Here is a 25,461-nt window from a genome sequence, read left to right as displayed (position 1 = left end):
CAACGACTCAATCGCACACACCAAACAACAAACCACTACAGACTTCAATTCAACCTTTATTATCTTGTTCTTTTCTGCTTTAAATTAATTTCCTCTCCTTTTGTAACATCTGAAATAAATGAAAACATCCTGAACAGGAGTGATAATAAAGACTGACTTAATTTAAATTGATACATAATAACAAAAAAACAAACAGTAAAACATAACAGGTAATGTCTTTAACGTGTCTGTAAAACACTGTTCCAGCTCAGCTTGGTATGGTAGGATTTGGCATCTTTATAGAAATGCCTTCAGTTGGTTGCTTTGTCTTAAAAACATAATATTCTCTTATTGCATTTGGCAGAAAAAAAAAATACAAACAGGAACAAAACGCTGCTAAAAAACACAACTTAAGAGACATATGCAATAGTGCCAATGTTTTTGAACTTTTTAGCTATCACAATATCCAGACAGTCAAGCACGCAAACATGTGTACACATCCACACACGCACCCTTTCTCTCAAATGTAAGCTGTCAGATTAACATCTATTCACTTCCCTGACTGGAGCAGATAAGTGTTCAAAAGCAAGCACACACACACACACACACACACACACACACACACACACGCACACACACATCTCATGAATCTCTCATGGACAAGAAAAAGAAACAAAAAAACATTCAACATTGTAGCAATTAACACAGACACTCCCGATATCATCGTCATCATTATCTTCATCACATCCTCCTCCATTCGGTCATACTGTCATCACTCCTTTCATGCACACACAGGCAGGCAGGAGGGCACCTTGTACAGCGAGTAAATAAGTGATCATAGTCATCATTAACATCATGACAATATATAATAACCAACTTGATTTCTTGAGTAAGAAAAAATACAATAGCGAGGTCAGTGTTTGAAGGGCAAAAAAAAGGACATCTCTGAATTTTCCACAAAGTTTCACACATTTCTCTTTTCTTTTAAAACAGAAGAAAATGATAAACAACCGACGTACATCAACAAGGAGATACAATTTTGCTTGTCAAATATAAGAGCAGTGTGTAACTGATGAGAAGGTGTGAAGGCTGCTGACATGGCGGGCGGGCGGCCGCTGGTTGTTAGCCAAGGCCACTGCTGTTGTAACATTTAGTTGTCCTGTAAGGTCTGTGTAGTTGTGTTGTAGCTCTGTTTCAAAAATGGAGGGATTTGTGGAGGATGTGTCAACAACAAACCCAGAGGCATATAGTGCAAGTTTGGCTAATGTTGTTTCTGTTTGATTTTTCTTTTTTTTTTTACCCTGGGTCCCATGTTGATGGCATATTTCCACCAAGGTAGAGGTGTCGGTACCTACTAGAAACGCTCTCCTTTTCCAGATCTCAAAAGGTTGCTGATCATCCATTTGACTCAGTAGTGTGGCGCTGTCCCAAATTTTCTACAAACTCCAGATCCTTCCCCACTCTCAAGCTTCCAAACGTGAGAACTTAGAAGTACGCCAGCCAGGTCTATGAGGGCTCAGTCTGCAAGTCTGAATTTTTGAGATTCGACCATTAAATAGTAATACAAAAGAAAATAAATTGTGGCACACTAAAAACAGCAATAGCTAAACTTGTTGACATGTACGACTCTGGCTGAGCCTGTCTACAGTGCATGCCTGAGTGATCGGGTCTCTGAATGCAGATGGTGGGATTTGAAGTAAAAAGACAAAGAGCTATCCAGTTGAGTCCTAAAGAGTTTAATGGATTTCACCTTTTTCCCCGGTTCAAGTTTTACTGTTGTCTTCATTTAAAGTTAAGCGGTTTAATGTGTATGTGTGAGAATAATGTGTGCATGTAGCCTGTGTGTAGTATGAATGTTGAGTGTCTGCATGTTGGGTAACCAGTGTAGCTTTAATTCATGTCATCTCTCTACGTGTAAATAAATACAGAGTGTGACATATGTATTACAACTTGGGTGTAAAATATATGTGTGTCAGTCGGCCCCTTAGATGGAGTCAGTCCCCCCGCCCAGCAGGTCCCCTGGCAGCAGTGAGGCGGGGCTGCCCATCTGGTGACGATCCTCAAGTGCCGGGGAACCCCAGAGGCTACTGCTGGGGTACCCCGCCCCGCTCATCCCACCCATCCCCCCCCACAGGCCCTGCCTTCCGGCCCCCACACCTCCAGCCCCGCCCACCCCGGTTCCATTGCTGCTCCACTGGGTGAAGATTCCCAGCTCGGGCCCCTGGGTGGCAGACTGGTCCGATGAGCTGCCTGTGCTGTCCAGACTCTGCCACCCAGAGCTGGAAGGCCCGCCTCCTCCATTTCCTGTTCCTCCAGTTGTGGAACCTCCTTCTACTCCTCCTCCCCCGCTGCTGCCTCCTGCTCCGGCTCGCTCGCAGCTCCCTCCACTGCTGTTGGCCCCCACTGTGGAGGATGCTGTAGGCCCGGAGCCTGTAGAGCCAGCTGTGGTTCCTCCGCTCCCTGCTCCTCCTGCCTGGGAATGTGCAATGTAGCGAGCCACATCGTCCTCGCTCACAAACTCCGCCAAGATGGTGGTGTTACCCAGAACACACCTGATACAAACATAAAGTATGTCAGTCACCCTTAAATGGTGGAAAGGTTTTAAAGTTGTTGGTTTTTTTAATAATCCTTCTGAACAAAGTACAATGAGCATATACAGTGGGTTTTACAATACTTTTCACTGTTAAACAGGTAATACAATACAAATGATTGATTTTATGAGGTTTACATTCTATTTTTAATAGACTAAACAGATTTAACAGTTGCCAAGATTAGAGCTACAACGATTAATCACTTGGTTATCAACTATTACATTAATTGCCAACTACTTTGATAATCAATTCACTGCTTGGAGTCTTTTAACAGGTAATATCTCGTTTGTCTGATCCATACAAACACAGCAGTGTTAAAATGACAGTGTTTCTGTAACGGATTAAACGAATGAGAAAAGTTTTAATTAGTGAGCTTTGGAAGCAACTGGTTTCAGTTTCATACAAACATGACACTGATATTATAAAGATGTCATAAAAACAACAGATTGATCCTTACATGTGGAGTGCACTTTGGGCCTTGGCTGCCTCCTGTTTGGAGCCGTAGCGAATCAGAGCGGTGCCCTGGGTCAGGCCAAGGTGAAAGGTCAGCAGAGGGCCATGCTGCATGCAGATGGTCCTCAGAGTAGAGCCATCAATCTGCGGGAATATAAAAGATGGACCATTGTGAACTTAAATGGAACAGTGATGGGTTAAGGTATGACATTCAGACCAGTTTAGAGCTGGGCAATATGGTATAAACATTGCAATATTTTTAGGCTGTATCTCGATAAACGATATATATCGTGATATTTTAAAATCTTACAATTAAGTTAATTAAGTTACAATAGAGTTAAATGAAGTAGCTACTCTCATAATAAAGCTAAATAAAGTATTGTTATAATGACATTAAATAAAATACTGTTATAGTTATGTTAAAAAAAAATACTGTAGCCACAAAGCTGAAAAAAGTACTGTTACAATAAAATTAAATGAAGTATTGTTGTATTAAAGTTAAATTAAGTATAGTTATAATTAAATAAATCAAAGCATTGCATTGACAACATTACATTGACAACGTTTGAAACAGAAAAATCTGTTTGGTGCTCCGTTGTCGCAAACTGTGACTAAATACTCGTGTCTTGGGTCCTACAGGTACAAGACACACACTTCCTCTGCTCACACTATGGTTAACCCATTAAGTTAAACTGTTACTGCAACACTGTCAAATGTGATGATTTATTCACTGTAAGCTGGAGACCAACTAACAGCTCTCCTGTTCATGTATTAATAATATTAGCAAGTCGCAGTGGTGCTCATGGTGGTGGTGGTTTGTGAGTCTTATGTGTGTGTCGCAGAGAGAGAGAGAGCGCCACAGGATAGAGTGAGAGAACCAAAACTCTGAGGCAAGTCTCATGAGGGTGGCTTAAAAAAAACACCCTGACCATTTATACTAGATGTTCAAGATACAGTCATGTTACGTCATATTTGATATATTGCCCAGCCCTACAATAGTTACAGCTCAAAATCTTTATGAAAACATCAAAACAACCTCAATAAAAAATGCTGTTTTTGCCCTAGCTTCAGTAGTTGTTTTTGTAAAATGCATCTGTGTGTTTACCTGTGGTGTGAGGTTGCTGAGCACCAACCAGCAGCTTTCCCGAGAGCTGCCATCACTCCAGGTCGAGGCTACAGAGAGCGAGCAAACAGAAAAAAAAAAAACGTGAGTGAGAGTTTTCCACATTCCCTGTTAACACAATCCCACTCTGTTTCTTCCCCTCGGCTGCTCAAATGTAATAAATGATGAATAACTTTCCCTGCTGCTTCCAGCAAGGCTTGGCTACTCATCCAAATCAAATATAAACAGACTCCTAAGTTCAAAAGAGCACTGTGTTGTGTCTCAGCAATCGGAGCCAGTCGTTTTATCTCCTGTGTACATTTAAATCAGCTGAATAATTCAACAAGCACTGTGCCTGGATGAAGGAATTGGACAACCTTGTAACCAACACAACATGAAAAATGCGTCAGGGCATTACCAGTGGTGCTCGAGCCGCCGCCCCAGCCCCGGCCAGCCAATCGAGGGGCTCCTCCGGACCAAGGGGAAGGCGATGGCTGCTTTTGACTGGCTAGTCCTGGAGGTGGGCGGGACAGCTGGTTCTGGCTGCTGCCGCGGTTAGCTTTCCAAGACTTGTGTCCGATGGGCTCTGGGGGCCAGCTGGTCTTGTAGTCTGTGTACTTTGCTGCAGGGTTACAGAAAAGTGAATCAGGGTCTGGAGGAGTTGTATACTGGTAAACATAACACCAGTATGTAACAAAACCAGTGTTGTAATGAAGAAGAACTTTCAACAGAACAAAGACGACACAGACTTATCAAGATGGATAAATTAAATTAGATAAGATGTCTGTGGCAGTTGAGCCCTCATAAATTTGAATTTAAGACTATTTAATGACGTTTAAGGCCTAATCTGTTTTGTATATATTTATGAATTTGTATTTAAGAGACCTGCGGACACCCGGATTACAATTCTCCAGCTTGTTGAAGCACATTTTGGAGAGGATACCAAGACAGACTGATGTATGACCCAGATTATAATATGTGACAGAAAATTAGACAATCAGGGCTGCGACTAACTGTTACTTTTATTGGCAGTTTATTAGTTGATTATTTTCTCTATCAACTGATTCATTGTTGGAAAAAGAATTCTCATAATAACAACTTCCAATGATTGATATTTATGTTTGAAAAATGACTTAAAATAAATAAAATAATCAGTGGACAACTTACCCACTAATTCTCACGACAGCTGAGTAACCAGTTAATTGACCTACCATCTCAACTCTGATCAGAAATCAAGACAAGGCTACACACCTGACCAGAATGAGGATTTGAGTGTGTGTGTGTGTGTGTGTGTGTGTGTGTGTGTGTGGTTACCTGAGTTGTGTGCGTTGTTGAGGGGACTGTCTGAGGCACTGTAGGGCCAGGCACCAGGTGAAGGCAGCAAGGTGTTGAGGGGAGGGGTGGAATCTGCAAACAAAGGCACCAACCAGCTGCATTTTTCATTCATTCATTCATTTAAAAAATGGCCAACAACTATTCCAAAAAGAGAATCCATACATATTTATGGAGTCTTGTTTCTTGGCTTAAAAAAAACCTAAAAATTTGGTTCAATCTGTATGCAAATGAACACAAGCAAAATTATGAAACCTAAAAAAGACATTAACATATCACAAACATGAGCTAAAAAAACCATCTTACCTTGTGCAACATTGCAAGACATGAAACAAAGGAGGTAAACTAAGAGGTAGGTATGGTGTCCTCACACACCTTATTAATGGGCTAATAAGGCAGCTGTTGAATGCTTACCAGTATTGTCTTGTAACAACTGGTGCTCAGTATCATTGAGGTTGGGGGACACTGCATTTCCCATCATGCTTCCTGGGGTCATGTAAGGGTCAGATTCAGGGTCGACACGATCGATTCCCTTCCAGGGCACACCAGGCTGGAACTCTGAAGTAGAAAAACATGTGTGGTCTGTTAAAGACCATGTTTTGTCTTATTCACATCTTGCAGGGTCCTCTAGCTCAGGTTATCACTTTAACTATGAACTGTCACTAACCAGGGGGCCAGCTGGCCGTGGTGGGAGGCTTGGCACCCATCTTGTTGCCAGGGGTGCGATGCCAGTTGTCGCCCAGCCCGTCTCCAACCATCATGTCGTACTGAGAGTAGGGCGAGCCCCCTGGCATCTTCATGGGGGTGACAGGACCTGGAAGGTAATGATCGTGTATGTTACATAACTGAACACCAGATGGGTTCAATAACCACCCTAATAGGTGAATTCACAGCTACTCACATTAACACCATGTGCCTCAACACCCCTTTATTCCATGACTTATCAAACAACATTATTATTAATAGGGGAGGGTGATATGGCCAAATATTCTATGAAGGTATATGTAATTTTATATCAAGGTAATGGTATATATCACGTGTTCTGTAAATTCAAATTGGAAATGGTTTAAAATAACTATACTGTACTTCTACACATTTGATAATAACTGTTATGTCAAATCTCCACCAATGGAGACACATTTCTACTGACTCACAGTATACACCGTCAGACTGCCCAACCCTGATTTTGAATAAATTAAAAAAATATCTTACCATTTTTGTGGAATGCGTTCTCAGGTGAGGAGGTGTCTGGAGAAGAGTGTCCCTCCATCATCCATTTGAAGCGGGACTGCTGAATCCCAAGGTCCTTCATGCCCCCAGGCCCCCCCACTACAGAGCCACCCAGGTCCAAACCTGGCAGGTTCACCCCAGAACTAAACCCTGCCAACAGAAAGAGATAAAGAACATAGATAAAGAACAGAAGGAAACATAAAAAGGGTTATTTCTTTAAAACATTCATTATGTTAAAAGGAAACTTGGTGCTAAATGAAAATAATATGGCAACTTACTTTGAATTCATCAACATAAAGGTTAAAAAAAAATAATCACAGGGCTAAACTGACTATGGTTTATGACGTGATCAAAACTAGAACTAGTGCTGCATGATTAATCTAATCGCAATCGCGATGTCAGGCTGTGCAAATACATAATCGCATAAATGGCTGTGATTTGCGATTTAATGTAAATAAATGTTAACATGTGTGCCTGTGAACGTGACTACTTCTCCTGTAGTGTGTGGAGTTTGTTGACATTACGCCCACAAGCTATCCTGGTGTATGTGCAGCACGTATGGTCAGGTGACCACCCGGCATGCAGGAGTGACCAACACAGACGCTGAAGAAGAGCATGAGCACGACCATGACCATGAACAGGCTGAGTTGGTGGCGGAAAAAACTCAACGTGTTTTACAAAGGGATACTCTGGATTCAGGTACGGTGACGCTGAACAGAAAGACGTGCTGTGTAAAAGTTTAAAAGTTAAAGTCACCATGTCCCACGGCAACACGACCAGTCTGTATCAACACTTGAGACACTACAGAGAAAAGTAGGAAGAATGCATACGAGAGAAAGCCGAGCCGAGGGACGTCAGAAAATGAGACAACTGAAAGCTGCCAGAGCCTCATAAAACAACATCCAAGCACAGTTACACAAACATTTTTAAGTGTCATGGGGAAATCACGGACTCCACAACAAACTACATAATAACAAATGAAAAATTGAGCAATTTTGCTCGCTTTCGGTCTACTTGACATGCTGCTGTGTTGTGCTATGGCGTGCTGGAATTTGTCATTTACGTGACAGCACCTGAACGCAACACAGGCTCGCTCCGCTGTAGGTAAAGTGTCGTGCTGCGCTGCTGTGTGAGCAGCATGTTTGACTGTGCTCCGTCTGTTGTTGGTCATTTACACACTGCCCATAACAATAACTATGTCAGGTCAGGTCAGCGCCCCCCTAACATAATGTAGGGGGAACACTGAATCAAGCAAGACGACTCATGATGCTATTTATTTATTATATTGTAATCGCAATCGCGATATTGTCCACTCAAATTGCAATTGCACATTTTTCTCAAATCGTGCAGCACCAATCAAAACTGTTCTAAGAATCAACGCTCACCGGAATATGGTCCGAGAGTTTTCTGATGCAGGTCAGCCACAGATCCTGCCAGGCCTGGATGGGGCAGGGGATCAGCCCCAGGCAGTTTGGGACCCCCTCCGCCACCTCCACCATGGTGCGAGGGGGAGAGTTTGGAGCTGCCACCTAAACCCCCGACCTGCTGCTGCTGCCTCTGCTGCTGGAGCACCGCCATGATTCTGGCCAGCTGAGGAGACAAAACAAAAAAAAAAAAAAACAAGAGTCAGCAGCTGGGACGAGATAGTGAAGACGTGACTAAGGAGTGAGTGATACTGTTTCTCTGTGCATACCTGATGAGGGTCAGGCTGCTGCCGCACGTTTGGTGTGAACTTCCTCTGGTTTTGCAGTAGCTGCTGTTGCTGCTGTTGTGGCTGCTGCTGCTGGAGCAGGAGCTGACAAGCCTGAACAAACACAGACAGAAAGAAACAGAAACAAAGGAGTGAGACGGCAACAGAGACAAAAATGCACTCTGCACTAACAATTTTCAAGCTTTGCACTGACAAACCCACAGATCAACTGAATGCTTTGTAGACTGAGTATCATTTTTTTGGCTCCACTTGGAGGTAATCATCATGTCTAAATATTTGGGCAGTGAGTCAGTCTGTGGCAAAAGTTTGCTTCATAAGAATACATGTGAAACACATAAAAACTATGTCTGAAAACATTTGAATGTTTCATTTTCCAAACTACTTATTCATCTAATTGCTTGATATGATTTCAAGGATTTTGTGGGTGTTGAATATAATTTAAATGAGTCATTCTTCACCCCCTCTGACTGGTCGCTATACATGGAGGAAATGTAAAATGCAAGAAGAGTTTATGTTGTTGACATTAATTCTGTTTAACTGTGTAACTGTATAACTCTGTATACACACAATGTACATATGAAAAGTATTTAAAAATGATTTTCTTGTCCTAGATTTTTGTGAAATTATCACATAATTTTCTCTGTATATTTCCAGACTCAGCAGACCTGTGATGGAACTCTGCAGTGATTTTTGTGACTTTCAGAAATGTATAGCGCTGTTTCTCACCAGCTGAAACTGGATGTGAGGTGGATAGATGCTGCTGAGCATGGCAATATGCTGGGGGGACAGCTGTGCAGGGAACACACTTCCCCCGACTCCTGCCACTCCTCCCACGCCGCCAACACCCCCCACGCTCCCGCTGGGAGGGGGCATCTGCTTCAGCACGGAGCCTGGCACCTGGAGACAGACACAACAGCAGGCAGGCACACCTGTTACCACAGAAACGCCTCGGTGCTGTAACCACTAGCAACCACATTAGCTTACTGCTTCTCCCCGATTAACATTGATTCTCTTTCATGTTCTCATTAGCTGGTGTTAACAAGGGTCTCGACCAAAGTAAGCGAATGAAATTGATTCAAGACATGCGTTTCACTTTAGTATTCTTTACAAGTAAGCAAAAAAACATGATCAATGTCATCCTGGAGAGAGATTCTGCACTCTAGGGACCGCACTGACTAATGGACGCAATGCACACAGGCAGCAGACAACATTTTGTAAGCTCGTAGAAAAAGGAACCAGACAATTACATACTATGTCAGAAAGTTCACAGCACAAAGACAAGTCTGAAATTCACAGTCGACCCCATTCATGATCCGGTCATATGCTATGATTACATTGGAGACAATTTACAGAAAACAGTTTCTCCATCATTGCAAGTTTTCACATTCAATATATGTGACGAGCATGGAGCGACAAATGTCATCAAAAGCAGACCAGCTGATCGTATCAAGAAGAGCCACAGAAATTGCCCTCAGTAACTCTGCTTTTAACTGTTTACTTAGCGGCAAAAATAAACTGCTTAACACTGACAGTAAACCCACATACTTCCTGTGTCAGTGCAAAGCGTGAAACATGTAGACAGCTGGGAAGAATACTCATCACAGAGTGAAAGCAAAAGCATCGCTACCTGAGGTGACAGGAACTGATGAGGCACTTGCGCTCGTATCCCTGGGGACTGATTTATGGGTGGGACACTTGGCTGGTGTCTTGACTGAGCCATCCCTCCACCACTGCCAAAGATACTGTGACCGCCCTGTGATCGAAGATGAAAAATTAAACCTCAGAGGACTCATAACAGTGGAGAAATATACATGAAACAAAACATACAGACTACACAGAACATGACAGACTGGAGGAAGGACAATTTGGGGGTTTAACTGTATGATTTCTTTTAGAAAACGCAAAACTACAAGAGCCTAATGTAAAAAAAAAAAATAAAAAAAAAAAAAAATGGCAGGACAGAAACAAGAGGAGCAGTTATCTTACTTGTCTAAAGGGAATAGTGTGGTTGAAGAGGGAATGGGGCTTGTAGACAGTGGGTGGTGAGTACAGAGAGCAAGGACCCTCCTCCCCAAGGCACCAATCCTGATTGGTCAAAGGCAAGGTCTGTCACAGTGACAGCCAATGGGAGACCAATTTGAGTGGTGGTGAACGGGGGGTGGGGAAGATTGAGACAGGGAGGAATGGGGCAGACCAGGAAGAAAAGGTAGAATCACAAGAGGTAATAAAGAATAGTAAGAAATGACAAAATGTTATCTAGACATGAGAAAAACATAGAAGACAAAGACTTCTACAGTGGCAGTAAGACAATACCTTATCATAGTAGGACCCAGCATCCCCAGGTGCTGCCTCTTTGGAACCAGGTGGACGATAAGCCATCCCTCCTCCTCCTCTTCCTCCCTTCCTCATGTCTCCATTATAATCGTTCATACCCATCCCCATCCCCATGCCTCTTTTCTCCGCATCCATCTTCTTCTCCTGGAGGGATCCTGGAGCCAGGTCAATGTTTGGACCACTTGGATCATCGTTCTGTCCAGCAGAAAAGGTCACCATTATCATCATGATCACCACCACCATCATCGGCATCATGTAGGAAACAACTAACCTGCTAAATACCTGTACATTTTGGCAAATAAGTGCGTGGGTACAAAACAAAGCATTTGGAAAAGAGGAGAGTTTCAACGTCGCCCTGCCACAATAACACTTAGTTAAAATGCTGAGAGATTTTTTCCTTACCAGCAGTCCCATGTTAGAGAACTGTCTGTTGATGGGGCTCATCCACGAGTCTCCTCCGCCAGGCTTCAGTGGAACCTGACAGATGAATACAAAGCCAGCGTACCATGATTTCAAAAGTTCTACAATGGTTTTAACAGTGAAATGATTATATAGACACATGCAATAACCCTGCCATACACAACCAGTGAAAACCATTTTTTTCTGCCCCAGATGTCATGACTTTGTTTTTTTTTTTTTAAATACTTTTTTTTTTTTTGCACTTCTCCTTTATCAAAATTTATTTTCCCTGTCAGCAACCAACCTTGTTGCTGGGCTTCTTCCCAGGGTGGCTCTGTCCCCAGCCCCCATTGCTTCCCTGTCCCCAAGACGAGCCGCTTCCCTGGGAGCCGGCGCTGTTCCACATGCCGCCTCCCTCCTCCTCGTCCTCCCAGCTTGAGTGGCGCGAGGCAGCCACAGAGCCCTCTTTGTCCCCCCAGCCATCTTGCATAGACTTTGAACCTGTGGGAGAAAAGAGTCATGCGTAATGCCACTATCAGACTAGGATATGTACATTTCTGTATATTCTACTAAAGGCGTATAAGCGTGCCAATGTTCCAAATACAATACATCAAATGTCTAACCCAGCACAACCAATGCAATCCTCAAAATCAAGTTATATGGATATCCCACAGATAGTACAGTGATTCAAATATTTCTCAGCTGGTTACACCACATATGCTTTAGTTTTGATTAGATTTTCCTCACTAGATTTGATGGGGTTGGGAGAAGGGTTTCCCCAGCCCGTTGTCTTCCCTCCAGCATCGTCAGGGTCTCCCCAGCCTGTAGGGGCATCAGTGGGCTTTCCCCAAGCTGCCGTGCCATTGTCTACTGTAGGACTAGTTGGAGAAGTACCACCCCAACCCGAAGGACCTGCAGACACACATGGACAACACAGGCTTGAGATGAAGCAACCTGAAAGAGAGCCCTTGAGTAAGGACACAATTATTTCTCTCAACTCTGCTCATGCAGACAACATGCAGACAAGCAGTCAATAAGTTCTGTTCGTGTGGTCACCTGAGAAGCTGTGCATGTTAACAGAAGTTAGAAATTGTGCAGGGTTTTAAAAGTGATACACAAAAGAGCTATAGCAACTCTCTTCCTCACATATATATTTTTTTGATGAGTTATTGACTTGATGTGGTCTAGCACACTGATCCAGACTCAGAGCATCTTCTCCACAGTCACAGTATTACCCAGAGAATATTTACTGACAGTAAATGTGTTTTTTCCTCAGCTGTGCTCAGTTGGAACACCCACTGAAGCTAAACTGCCATGGCTGACTACTGTTAATGTGGTTTTGAAATGAAACTGCAGAGATAGCAGACAGGTGGCTGGCTGAAAAACATCATCATCTCTCATGACTCAGTTGTCATTCTGATATGCTAACTTATATACCAACCAATAAACAACGGATCAACCTTTCCTGTAAAAGGCAACTGTTGTAGTACAGCATTTTTTGAATCGTTAACTTCTCGGTGATTTCCACACAGACATATTAAACATCTTAAGCTGTCAAACTACCACAGCTGACTCATGAACAAACTTGCACAAAGCCTGCATTTACAAATGCACATATTTTGTAAATAAAATTTATGTGAAATGTTGTCAGAAGATTTTACTAACTCCTACGCCCTGGCCAAACTGCCTCTGTGAGCAGCACGTGACTGCTGAAATGCTGCAACCCACACGTGTGTGGTGTTCACACAGCCAGTGTTGTTGCTGCATCGCCTGCTGCTATGACAACTGTATTTACGTGCAAGCTATTGAATTGTCAACAAGACTGTACTGCAAATATTCCCTAACAAAAAGCCTTGTATTGACAAATGAAGGGATTTAGTCCACAGAAACGTTGTCGGAGCACTTCTATTTTGAAACAGAAATAGAAAACAGAAAAGTGTTTGAGTTAAACATAAATATATTTTTTTCATGTCTGTGAGAAATAAAGATATTGAAACTTGTGAAATGTGGTACTATGTCAGTATGATTATCAAAAGTCCATTTTAACTGTCTATTGTGCTTAAAACCACTTACATCATGTGGAAAAATAGGTAGGACTATTCTCTACATGTTCCACAGCTGTGCAGCAGCTAACCCTACCTGAGCATCACTGCTCGCGTGGGCAGTGTGACCCCAGTGCTTCTGATTACTATTACTTAATGGGAGATTGTTTTCTTATTTCAGGAATCTGGTTCCTTAGCATTGTGCAAGTTAGTAATACTTTTCAACTTCCTCCAGCAAAATTACCACATGACAAACTGTGGTTCTAAACCTTGTGCTCTATGTGAACGCGACTGTAGACTTTGTATTCGATATTAGTGTTTACTTGAGCTTCATGACTGATTTGCCTGATGATAGCTTTAACACACAACAGTATCTTATAATACAAGTCAAAGGTTTAAATAATATTTCAGTTTTTCTGAAAGCAGGTAAAAAAGTACTCAATTATCTTTACTAAAATTACTAAACTGAAGTTACTACTAAATTTACTAAAATTTTTTAAAAAAAAAAATCTCACTTAATTCTAGCAACGAATGAATTATGGCTGTTTTTTTTCTTCATGACAATTTCAAAATCAAAATAATATTTTTAAATTCATAGTTTGAGGTGTCTTACTAATAGCTGAAGTTTTTCCAGGTCCATGGCCAGTGTTAAAGTCTCTGTTACCTCCGAGCCCTGCAGCCTGCCTGCTAGGCTGCTGCTGTATTGGAGGTGCCTGCTGCTGCTGCTGCTGCTGCTGTTGCTGTTGCTGCTGTTGCGCCTGAGTCTGGGCCGGAGGCTGCTGGCCAGCAGGGGTGCTGTTTTTATCCCACAGGTTGACCGGCTTGTAGTTGTAATGGGTTGGGTCTCCCCATGCTGATGTTCCATCATCTATCTCATTCTTCCTGCTTATAGACTGTGGCGAGGGCTCCTCCCAGCCACTTGGTTCAGATCCACTTCCACATCCTACGGAGCCACCAGGGATGGGCCCCGAGGTCCAGCCTGAGCTTTGGTTCTGATTCTGGGCTTGAGGTTTCCTCCCCCCGCCCCCTTGCATAGCCCCTTGGTCCAATGCTTGCTGTCGCTGTGGATGCTGATTGCGGGGCTGTGATTGTTGCTGTTGCAGTTGTGCCTGCGGGCCTGTGATGGAGCCCGACTGGCTGTTTGGCATCTGGTGCATTTTGTTTCCTCCACTCCAACTTTGATGGGATTTGGACCCCATGCCCCCAACAACACCCATCCCCCCTCCTCCACTGCCTCCTCCCCCTGTGCCCCCTGCTCCCCAGGTTCTGCGGGGAGCACCATCATCCCAGCTCCCCCAACCACCCACACCTGAATCCCCACCTGAGTTTCCTCCTCCGTTCTTCCTCTCATCCTCCCATCCCCCTCCTCCACTATTTGATTTGGACTGTTGCTCTCCCCAGTCCCTACCTGCCCCAGCCTTCTGTCCTGATCCCCACCCACCTCCTCCTCCATTTCCTCCCATTTCTTTCCATCCCCCTGTCCCTTTCTCCTCCTGATTTCCTCCCCAGCCTCCACTCGCTAGGTCGTTCTGTTGCCCATGATCACCCCATCCTCCACCATTTCCTCCTCTACTACTGTCTCTCCATTCCTCAGTCCCCCAACCCTTGGCCTGCTGGCCGTCCCCAACACCCATTCCTCCTCCACCCCAGCCTGTAGCCTTCCCCTGCTGGCTATGTCCTGGCATTACCCCTGACCCCATACCAGGTCCCGTTGTGGTCACTGGCCCAGATTGTGAGACGCCAAGATTTCTCATGTTGGGGCCTGAAGGTGGTGGGGCTCTCCCAGACAGAGAGGCCCCACTACTGCTACTGTTGCTGCTGCTCTCCCAGCCCTCTCCGGAGGACCCAGCAGATGGAACCAGGGACGGATTGACCCCTGGACCCAAAGAATCATTGATTAGAGTCCTGGGTCCACCAGAATACTGAGAACCACCACCAAGAGAAGCTGGGTGTTTTGATGTAGCTGATGATGATCCACCTTTACTCTGTCCTCCATGTTCTTCAAAGTCCCAGGACGTGTTTTGTCGGATTTGTGTTTGGCCCCAGCCTGTGTTGGACAGGACCCGAGGGTCCAGATCAGACCGGCTGAGCAGGTTCTGTAAGGCAACTTCAGCATTAGGTGAAGGGCGGCGAGGACGACTGTGACTGCTGTTTCTGGAATTTCCACCACTGGATGAAGATCCTCCCTGTGCTCCCTGTCCGTCTACTCCCGCACCCCATTCCCCTGTTTCACTCTCTCCCTTCTGATTGTCCCAAGCTCTGGTCATAGTGGTGGCTGTTGATGAAGAGGTGGAGGTGGCAGGGGGGTTGCCAGCTGTGCTGCCCCCACTACTGCTGCTGTTACTGCTGCAGGCTCCACCCATACTCTCACCTCCTGGATTAGCACCACCAATACCAGTGGAGCTACTACCCCAATCACCACCAGAAACTCCTCTCTCCCCTCCTACTCCTGATGACCCCCACCCTCCCTGAGATACCCCGGAGGTTTGACTACCGTTTCCTGCAGTTCCAGAACTGCCCCAAGCATTAACCCCACTAGTGGAACTCGGATACCCCCAACCCGATGTCCCATTATCCCCTTCAGCAGCTCCGAATCCACCTGTGCCACCTCCTCCACCCTCCCATCCATCAGTCCTTGAGGCTCCTGTTTTGGAGTTAGCTGCAGGGAAAGAAGACTGGCCTCTCCATGAGGAGGCAAGGCTGTGGTCTCCCACACTCATCTCACCTCCTCCCACACCACGGTCCATTCCTCCCCCAATCCCTTCTCCCCCTGCTATTTTTGGTCCCGCTGATTCGCTGTCCCACTTCCCTCCTCCCATCTCTCTGTCTCTGGATTGCATTTGGTGAAGTTGCCGCTGATGGGTACTTGATTGATTCACAGATAAAGGTGGGTGACCCCCCAGCACCCCGACTGCCCCACCTCCCAGCCCAAGGCCCAGGGAAGCAGAGTTGTTGGCAGACAAAGACCCTCCAGGGCCCTGGTGATGGAAGGAAGACGGACCTCCTTCTACTGCAGCAGCGGGCCCATCCTGCTGCACCAGGGCAGGCCAGGCCGAAGGGTTGGCATTTGGATTGAAGTTGGCACCTGGAATCCCACTGCTGCCGTCAACGGGGCCACTGGCATCATGGCTCCCTGGCACAGTGGAGGCTTTGGAAAGTGAGGAGGGTTGTTGTAGCAGAGGCCCAGCTGCAGCTACTGCATTCCCTCCTCCAAGATGACCCTGGGAGGCAGCCATCCCCCACGCCACACCGTTGGACGACTGCATACATTCATTGGGCAAAGAGAACGAGGAAGTGGGTGAGGATTGGTTGCCAGAGGCACTGATGCTTTTCACAGGCATTCCGTTGTTGCTGCTGCCTCCTCCAGCGGTGGTGAAAGAAGCTCCTCCCCCATCACTGCCAGCGATGCTAGGCCACTCCTCCAGGTCGTTGCCATCGACAATCACCTTCTCCCTGCCCTGAGAGGAGGCCTGGCTGCCTGAGCTCGCCCCCCACATGGAATTTGCATAATTAGAAGTAGTAGTAGAAGCAGCAACTGATGATGAGGTGAGGGCCAATGAGGAGGCAGCTGCACCAGAATCTGAAAAAGCAAATCCCACGAAAGAGACTTAGGGGTCAAAAGGAAATTATCGAAATAATCTTTGCGTGGAATTCAATCAATTTTAAATGTGACCTACAGTATTATTAACACCTACCTGAGACAGCAGCCATGTTTGCATTGGGGCCATCCCCTCCTCCTCCTCCTCCTCCTCCCAGCAGCATGGAGGACAGTGGCGGCTGACCCCTCTTCAGTAGCACTTTATGGTCCTGCTGGCAGCGGAATCGCGGCGGCACTTCTCTCGGCATGTAGCGAGGTTGCTGCTGAGGCGCCTGGGCTCCGCCTCCGCTACTTGTACTGCCGTTTCCGGCAGCACTGGGGCCGCCAGCGGTGGAGGAAGAAATGGTGGTGGAGGTGGGCTGTCCGTTAGCCACCGCCAGGCGCTTGGCATTGTTGCCGCCCTGTGACGGGGTGGCAGCACTGCCAGTGCCCAAGGTGGCTGGGGATGGGGAGGCAGAGGGGGTGGGTCCAGGGCTGGGGGAGGCAGAGCTGCTCTGAGTGGCAGGAGACTGGGCAGACGCCGGCTTGGTCAAGTCTGGCACTGCAGGAAGGGCAGGGCAGAGAGAGAAACGGAGGAGATGAAAAAGTGTTACATAAGAGAGAAATCTGTACAAAAAAAAATGTAAATGTAAATGTGAGCACTAACCATATATTGGTATGAAAAAGATTAGGAAATGGAAGATGCTACATAGAATTCCCTAATGCAGATTATTTTGGGTTCATGAGCGTTCCTTTCAGCTTATTTTTCCCCCCAAAACTTCAACATCAACGTGTTGCAAAGGCCAATTAAGAAAAGCCATGAAGTGTTTTGCCAGAAATGTAAAATCCAATAACTTCAATTTACATACTATCATAATCCATTTGGACAAAAATACTCAATAAAACTGAAAATAAAAATATCAAATGTCAAACATGAGATAAGATAAGCAAATGCATGACATCTACAGTATATCTTAACATATATACATACATCACTGTGCTGCTCACCTTTGTTTTTTTGTTCTGTGACCTAAAATGATGAGGAAAAAAAACACATTAGTTACTGAATCATTCTTTCAAAGAGGACACAAGTGTCAAACATCAGTAAAACATGTGCTGGGCTAAAATGAAAAATAAGTATAAAACAAGACATAAGGGTTCACAAGAATGAATCTGTGTTTGTGGTTTCATCTGAGTCTAGGAGCGCCAGGATAATAAATAGATCACATTGTTGAGACTTGTCAGGTTTTAAACAGTATTCTCACAACACTGACAGATGTTATCCAAACACTGATTATAACTGTCACGGTTTGGTCTTCTTTTCATGTTATTTTAAATTGTCAGAACAGTGCAACCTGAAACACTTCCTGGGGTTAACTGCATTTTTCAGATTTGTGCTTAATGCAATGACCTGTTTCCAAAGAGGATTTACTTTATCCACATGTTAAAAGAAACGTAAGTCCCTTTTAGAATAACAAAGCTCCATTTTAAAATGACATAGTGCTACCTTCCCAAATAATAAAACTATTTGAGGTGAACAACTGACAGCATCATATAACGTATAACAATATGACTATGTACTCATATTGTCATAAACCAACATATGATAGGATATAGATGGGAATTAAATCTATACTCTTACAAAATGGTGGCACACTTGAGGATGACAAAATTAATTGCAACAAGCACAACAGTTCAACAACAATTCATTCATTCTGTGCCACCAAATAAATCAGCTACTGCCAACAATTGTAAGTGCTGTTGGTACGTGTGCCTCCAGCAGGTGCAAGTTAGTTGAGACCCTTAAAAATTCTCATTTACACATCCAGGTTTATCTATGCATATGTTCTATTGGAGTGGGACTATTGTGGAAGTCCTTTCAATACAGCCTTAAAGTTAGAAAATATAAATGCAGTATCATCCAGTATCATCCTAACTCAGTTCCAAGATTTTCGCATCTAATCATAAACTGTAAGTCCAACAATATACTCTCAAAATAATATAACATGATCTGTTCTCAAACTGCTGTTGAGCAAGGCAATGGAGTGTTTTTCAGTGGTGTTAAACCTAGATAGGGGAGCTTGCAAGTCATTTTAAACATGCTCACCTTCTGAGAGGCTTCCCTTTTCCTTTTTTCGTCTTTTTTCCTTTTCTTGTCTTCCATGAACTACTGCTCCTGTCCCAATACTCCTTTCTTCTAGAGAAAAAAAACAAGAGGGGTATTCCAAAATGTGGCCACTCATTCACCATTTTAAAATCACTGATTGCTTTTTGGGTATAGCCAGTGGCTTTTAACCATAGAGTAAACCACTGCTCAAAACACAAAGACCAACAATTAATGATGACTGAAGCAAGAATCAAAGGATAAAAGACGTTATAACAGTCGCACTGTGGATGGAGGCTCGTGGCCACGTGAGCCTTCATCCATGTGTGTAAGCGACAATGGACTGCATGCTCGATTGGAGGAATCAGCAGCCATCAGGTGCTTGAGCTAAGAATAATGCTGGACATGTGGGCAACAAACACAGTAATTATCCCTATCATACGCATACATCACTCCATAAGCTGATCACACTGGTAGTCCAACCAATTTAGATGGTGTTGGGGGTTGATTAAGTCAGCCAACAACTCATCTTGTCAGCAGACCGAGTGAGTCTGAATGTGGCTTTGGAAGCAATAACAAGTGGTCGAATAAAGATCTGAGACCCATGCTTATGCTTTAAGTGTTTCTAAGATGGAGTGTGAGCAAATACTTCAGATTAGGCTCTTTAACAGCTGTGAGACAAGAAGCATGGGCAACACAAGAACACCAAATTATGCATTGTCATTTTAAATTCCCAATATAACAACGTAAAGCAGGCTGCCAATGTGATGGACAAATCTTTCTGAGTGGATACCTCAATACTGATAAATATTGAAAAATTCTAGAATGATTATAGCGTTAGATGTTGATGCTTTATACGATAGTCATATACAAGATTTTTTTCCCAAAGAAAACTATAAATAATGTAGCAATATGATAGTCCAACAGGTTAAAGCATTCACTCTAAGTCAAACTTGGCTTTACAGTCTAACAGGCTTAGAAAATATTGTCACTCTACTGTATTGTAGCAGAGAAACCACCCATTTAATTTACCAGTACATTCGAACATGACAATAACCAAAACCCCACAGAATATCTAGGCTCGTGTTACCATGTTGAAAATCGTCTGTTCATTAACTTAGAAGAGAACAGATGGTTCAAATGCATGAACTTACTTAAGTGCTACGCCCTGATGGTGTCTGATTTTAGTAGGTTTCGTTTTTGCATAGTGCCACAACATTTCCAGCTGACGGGATTCACATACGAAGAACCTGACATCCTCCCTGAAGCATTTCTGACCTCAGGCCTGGCGGATCAGAAAGCCCGACCTGAGTAATATGTTATTACGAGCTGTCAAATCTGCATTCAGCTCTGCCAAGCCACCCTCCAAGTCACTGATGTAAACTACACCAGCAAATGTTACCGTACCTGTTGTCCTGTCAACGTTATCACAAGCTCATCCGCATTTAGGTAGCTAACACTATAGCATTAGAAGAGCTGAGCTTTCTCTTGCTAAAACTGGGAAAAACGTTTTATAAAAATCGAAGACACAGGTGATTAAACACGCTTAACGTCAATAAACGGTTTAGCGTTGAGGTTAACAGCCACCCACCTTCATCCCTGTAACTACTTGGAAGTTTACAGAGGCGACAAGTTTAACAGCAGCTGCTGGTAAAATATTTCGTCGACGGCTAACATTAAGGAGTGGTTTCTGCCCTTACTTGTAAAATACGCAGACACAGATCAGCGCGCACATTAACAAATTATCGAGCTCAACCAGCTGTCAACCAACGTAAGTAAATGTTAGGCAACTACTCTGTTCTGTGTACACAACGGTCCTTAACAGCAAATACACCGAGCCTTGAGCCATATATCCTCCTCTGCTAATGCACAACCACAGATACAGCGACACCAGTGCTAATGCTAGCGAACGTTAGCTAAGTTACCGACTGACAGAAGCTACAAGTAGCCGAGCTAACGGCGTTAGCTTGGCTGGAAAACGCACTGGCGTGACATTTTATTAGCAAATATGTTGCAGTCATTTTGCATGCATACAAATTATGAACTGTTAAAAGGCTGAGACATATTACGCACGTCTCAAGCGAACGTTACTCACCTCTGGAATCACATATGAAGAAAAGCTAGCGTGCTAGCTAGCTTAGCTAAAGTGCTTCAGTGCGATTTTTTTTTAGCTTTTTGAGGCATTCGTCGAGGCTACAAGAACAGCGACGCCTGAGCGGACAGTCAAGTAAGTGGCAGATGATGAAAACACACGCGTAACAAGCTACTGGTTCGTAAATAAGTACTAATGTTGTAATAGTGTAAACCCTAATGTGCAGAAGAATTTAAATTTCAAAGCGCTGTGGAGTCAGTCGGTTGACGGGCGGCCATTTTGCTGCTCAGCATGAAGCGTCTCCAATGGCCAGCCTGTGGCAGCTGCGTGGAAGCCCTCTGAGTGGCTGGCTGCTGCCGGGAGGGATGCATAAAAGACGCATTTGACCTTCATAAACTTTTGACAAGTCAAACTTAGCACCACTGTTTGTGCTTCGGAGGTGCATAGCCCTCCCAAATGCACATTTCTAATTAGCCACTAAAGCCATAAACAATCTTTTGCATATATTTGCATATTCATAGCTGCGGTTTCACACTTTCTCTTGATAGCATGGCTCCAAAAAAGAGAGGAGCAAGGAAGAGGAAAACAGAGGATGATTTGGGAGGAGAAAAGGAGGCAGAGGCTACTGAAGAGAAGGAGACTGAGGAGAGAGGAGGCCTGCGGAGAAAGGACCGTGGGAATAAGAAATACATTGGAGCTCATGTTGGCATTCAAGGTACTGCATAATGTCTTCCTGTCAGAGTTGTCAGAGTCTGCTCAAGTCATTAAAACTAGAGGTGTACATGACTTGAAGTTGAGTCACAGATTTGATGACTTTAGATCTGGACTTGGACATAAACCCCAGAAAGCTGTGACATTACGTTGACTTGGAGCCTTCTCATTTGGAAATACTTGATACCTTCCCACAAGCCAATTTGGAAAGAGGAATTATTGACATTTTTCCAATCTGACATGAGTTAAATCCAACAAGACAGAGTAGAAACTTAGAAAATTCACTCTGATCTGGTTCTGATTAATAGTGCTATATGAAAGTGCATTGTTAGCACTACTTTTTTACTGATTAAGTTTAGTCACACTTGTTACAACAAACTTGTTTTTACCAGTAAAGTAAAAACTTGCCTGTCTTGACTTATGACTCTACCCACAAGTACTTAAAACTGACTTGTGACTTGCAAAACAATGACTTGATCCCACCTCTGAAAAACACACATGCACTCTAATTTCTTTTGCTTCCTCCCCAGGTGGGATATGGAAAGCAGTGGAGTCCTGCACAGAGATGGGTGGCAGCAGCTTCGCCCTGTTTCTGGGCTCCCAGCGCTCATGGAAGAGGCCCGCACTGGACCAGAAAGCTGCAGCAAAGTTTCAGGAGCAGTGTTCCATACAGGGGTACAACCCTGCTCACATCCTGCCTCATGGGTCCTACCTGATGAACTGTGGATCTCCTAAAGAAGGTTTGTCAGACACTGATGGATGTATCCTGCAGATTATGTCCTTGACTTTTCTCCCTTTCTCTTTCACTCTCACATTTGTTTTGCATTAGCTATGTCATCTTTTCAACTATGTCAACATCTTCTCTTCTGACAACCGCCTCTGGTTTGTGTACCATGTTGCACCCAGATGTGTTTGAGAAGAGCCAGGCCCTGCTGGTGGATGAGCTCAGCCGCTGTAGCCTCCTGGGCCTCAATCTTTACAACTTCCACCCTGGCTCCTCCCTGGGCTCCATCACCGCAGAAGAGTGTGTGGAGAAGATAGCAGGAGCTATTAACCACGCTCACCAGCAAACACCTGCTGTGGTCACAGGTACAGGATGTGGACAAAATATCAAAAACACCCATTGCTGTGCAGTAGCCCCACAGCAAATATGATGAGTTGAGTAAGTGTTGAGACTGTCAACAGTAATGATATGACTCAAGGGTTATTTATATGGTGTATTAATGTTGTTTAAATACACTTGGTTATTTGATGAGGGTCAACCTGCGACCGTTGTAACTTTTTCACTGATGCAATTTTTTGTGATATTTTTGATACTTTTCCCTTTCACTTTTACAACTTTTTTGCTGTGTTTGTGGCTGTTGCATCTGCATTTATGGAGGGACCACTGCAAAACATAATTACAAAGGCAGCTACTCCAGCATGTCATATTCAGATGAATAAGCAGTGTGTCTATCCGCTTTAACAAAGGTCTTTGTTTCCAAGAAAGAGAGGAACTTAGAGATAAAATGGGGCCAGATAGTCGTTGCTGCTGGTGCACCACCTGCAAAGAGTGCAAAATTATGTCATGTAGCAAGGGAAATAAGTGTCAGATAACCACAATTGCATATGCAAAACACAGGAAAACAGCTTAGGCAAAGACAAACAGTGGAGAACCTCACCAACATCTTACCAGCCTCACTCACCCACTGACACTTAAGGTTGTATTTGCTCTATGACACTGTAAAATAAAGCCTCAGCAATCACAGTGATTTTAATCCATACCTCCGTCATCATCTCTTACAGAATCATTTGACCTCAGACTGACTTCTGTGTTAATGCATAACTTTGAATTTGAGGAACTGACTACAGGCTTGACACTGGTGTTGCATTAATTGTGATTCATGCCGATGACCACAGTCCTTTTGACTCACATACCCCAAATACCGCTGGTGTGATGAGAATACACTGCAGAGGAATGCCTGCAGACACACTGAAGCAGGAGCAGAAGCTGCCTCAGGCTGGGGTTCAGGAATGAACAAAAGCAGCCTGGATGTGTATCAGGTTGTTGAGGAAAACACTGGAGTTGAATGGGTGTGTGGGACTGATGGTGCCTTCTTTGCTTTTGTCCTGCTCTCCATGTGGTCAGTGTTGGAGAACATGAGCGGACAGGGCAGTACAATAGGCGGTAAGTTCTCTGAGCTGAAGAGCATCATAGACAAAGTGAGAGACCAGACCAGAGTTGGAGTGTGTCTGGACACCTGCCACGCCTTCGCAGCAGGTGAGTGGAACCCGAAATGAATCATTTTGTCCCACAAAAGGGATGACAGGTAACCTTTAGTTCGTAGTTTGCTCAAACTCCATGATATAAACCTAAAATCTGCTTGATATCTGAAGAAGAAGAAGCCCTAGAATATAAAAACTGCCATTAGGGTTACAAGTGTTTGCTTTCCTGTTGAAGTGTTGTGTCTCGTCTTGGTAGGATATGACGTGGCTGCAGAGGGAGGAGTGAAGGCCATGCTTGATCAGTTTGATCAGGAAGTGGGGCTCCACTATCTTAAAGCTATCCATCTCAATGACTCCAAAGGTAACGTAAGGACTTTCATGCAAAAATATTATAAACACAGATTGGATAGAGGAGTTCATTGGGTCATATGAACCTTGTGACTTTTATAAATTCAACTTTGTGATGTCTCACTGACCTTTCTATCTTTTCTTTTTTTCTTTTGTCGCAGGTCAACTAGGCTGCAACCTCGATCGCCACGAAGACATCGGTAAAGGTCACATCGGAATCTCTGCTTTCCGAGATATTGTCAATGAGCCCAGACTGGACAACATCCCTCTGATACTGGAGACACCTGGACGGTGAGATAACTGCAGAGGGATCTGTCTGTGAACAATGGATAGAGATGGTCTTTATACTGGACAACATGTCTTTATTAATGTACAAAATGGGATTAGAACAAAATGGGAGAAGAGTGCACAGTCTGTTCTGATGGAGTTTTTTATGGATGCTATTATGAGGCACTAGCTCAGGTGCAGTTTTAACATGACTATTATGTCCTTTCCCCACAGGCCAGGATTTGAGTATGCTGAGCAGATTGAACTTCTCTACTCCCTATGTGAGAAAAAATAGTAAGCACCATTACTGTTGAATTGGCTTTGCTAAACTGAGCCCTGCAAGGCCACATGTCTGTTAAGAGAATTTTGTTTGTCAAGGACCAAAGTGGATGGGTGGGGAAGCCCGTTCTCTTAAAACCCACTCACAATTTGTCTGTTTGTTAATTTTCATGTGAACAGTTCTGAACACGAGTTAAATAAATGTGTTGTTGCAAGTTTTTATCAGGCTTGTGAGGAGTCGTCTTGTTCACATTGAACCATTAGAGGGCAGCAAGAACACACAAATACAGAACAAACCTCAGTTCAAATTCCTAATGAGATGCCATGATGTTGCAGGCAGAGATGGAAAAATGTATAAAAATCCAACTTGTATGCGCATTTGGCAGTCACATTTTTAATAGTGCAGTTTGCCTTTATAGGACCTAATATTGTTGCTAGTGACTTTATTTTGCTTATCTGATCACAAGCCACTACTCGCAGATGGCCTTTTGTTGCTCATGTACATCTTTGATGTAGATTTATAGCACACATGACAATAGGTTAGATCAAGGTAATGTGATTTATTTGAAGCTGATGCCTTTAACAGTAAAAGCATAAATTATATTTTTCTGAATGAAATCACATCACTTTGCAAGGAAAGTTTCAAGGATTTTGATGATTACTTGTTCCCATGAGGAACATTTGTAGAGTTAAAAAAGAAAATCA

The 25,461-nt window shown here is 44.0% G+C and overlaps 2 protein-coding genes across 8 annotated transcripts; one reads left to right on the top strand and one right to left on the bottom strand.

Moving 5' to 3' along the window:
* Positions 1-43: 43 nt before the first annotated feature.
* Positions 44-21,475, bottom strand: tnrc6ba (trinucleotide repeat containing adaptor 6Ba). Of its 4 annotated transcripts, none has more exons than XM_049562996.1 (22): positions 20,950-21,475; positions 18,858-18,947; positions 17,759-17,780; positions 16,869-17,312; positions 13,838-16,753; positions 11,879-12,043; positions 11,436-11,632; positions 11,135-11,209; positions 10,712-10,927; positions 10,385-10,504; positions 10,026-10,151; positions 9,125-9,295; positions 8,381-8,491; positions 8,073-8,277; positions 6,670-6,837; positions 6,125-6,271; positions 5,872-6,015; positions 5,440-5,532; positions 4,544-4,747; positions 4,129-4,196; positions 3,028-3,167; positions 44-2,531 (listed from the first exon to the last, which is right to left on the bottom strand). In XM_049562996.1, exons 2-22 carry the CDS (start codon positions 18,912-18,914, stop codon positions 1,964-1,966), a joined length of 6,357 nt encoding a protein of 2,118 aa, XP_049418953.1. In that variant the 5' UTR covers positions 18,915-18,947; positions 20,950-21,475; the 3' UTR covers positions 44-1,963. The 4 variants fall into 4 exon arrangements, with proteins under 4 accessions (XP_049418953.1, XP_049418951.1, XP_049418952.1 ...); XM_049562994.1 differs by having other exon boundaries at positions 13,787-16,753; positions 20,950-21,474; XM_049562995.1 differs by having other exon boundaries at positions 13,787-16,753; positions 18,858-18,944; positions 20,950-21,474.
* Positions 19,761-24,964, top strand: si:ch211-141o9.10 (probable endonuclease 4). 4 transcript variants are annotated; one of them, XM_049563002.1, is made up of 8 exons: positions 19,761-20,303; positions 21,495-21,661; positions 22,188-22,397; positions 22,564-22,746; positions 23,786-23,917; positions 24,119-24,223; positions 24,372-24,501; positions 24,712-24,964. In XM_049563002.1, exons 2-8 carry the CDS (start codon positions 21,496-21,498, stop codon positions 24,770-24,772), a joined length of 987 nt encoding a protein of 328 aa, XP_049418959.1. In that variant the 5' UTR covers positions 19,761-20,303; position 21,495; the 3' UTR covers positions 24,773-24,964. The 4 variants fall into 4 exon arrangements, with proteins under 4 accessions (XP_049418959.1, XP_049418957.1, XP_049418955.1 ...); XM_049563000.1 differs by having other exon boundaries at positions 19,761-20,386; XM_049562998.1 differs by lacking the exon at positions 19,761-20,303 and adding an exon at positions 20,393-20,625 and having other exon boundaries at positions 24,712-24,963.
* The last annotated feature ends 497 nt before the right edge of the window (positions 24,965-25,461 follow it).

Source organism: Epinephelus fuscoguttatus, linkage group LG20 (genome assembly GCF_011397635.1).
Source record: "Epinephelus fuscoguttatus linkage group LG20, E.fuscoguttatus.final_Chr_v1".
In the NCBI taxonomy this organism is placed as follows: Eukaryota; Metazoa; Chordata; class Actinopteri; order Perciformes; family Serranidae; genus Epinephelus; species Epinephelus fuscoguttatus.
The sequence above is the reverse complement of the archived record's forward strand: the minus strand, read 5'-3'. Positions and strand labels throughout refer to the sequence as shown.

Bases quoted from the DNA above. Each gene is read 5' to 3' on its own strand.
- tnrc6ba (XM_049562994.1), bottom strand. From the start codon at position 18,914: ATGGAAGACAAGAAAAGGAAAAAAGACGAAAAAAGGAAAAGGGAAGCC. The intron at 11,210-11,435 runs GTTGGTTGCTGA...TTCATCTGTCAG, and splicing joins GGAAGAAGCCCAGCAACAAG to GTTCCACTGAAGCCTGGCGG. The intron at 6,016-6,124 runs GTTAGTGACAGT...TTTCTACTTCAG, and splicing joins CACGGCCAGCTGGCCCCCTG to AGTTCCAGCCTGGTGTGCCC.
- si:ch211-141o9.10 (XM_049563002.1), top strand. From the start codon at position 21,496: ATGGCTCCAAAAAAGAGAGGAGCAAGGAAGAGGAAAACAGAGGATGAT. The intron at 22,398-22,563 runs GTTTGTCAGACA...TGTTGCACCCAG, and splicing joins CTGTGGATCTCCTAAAGAAG to ATGTGTTTGAGAAGAGCCAG. The intron at 22,747-23,785 runs GTACAGGATGTG...CCATGTGGTCAG, and splicing joins AACACCTGCTGTGGTCACAG to TGTTGGAGAACATGAGCGGA.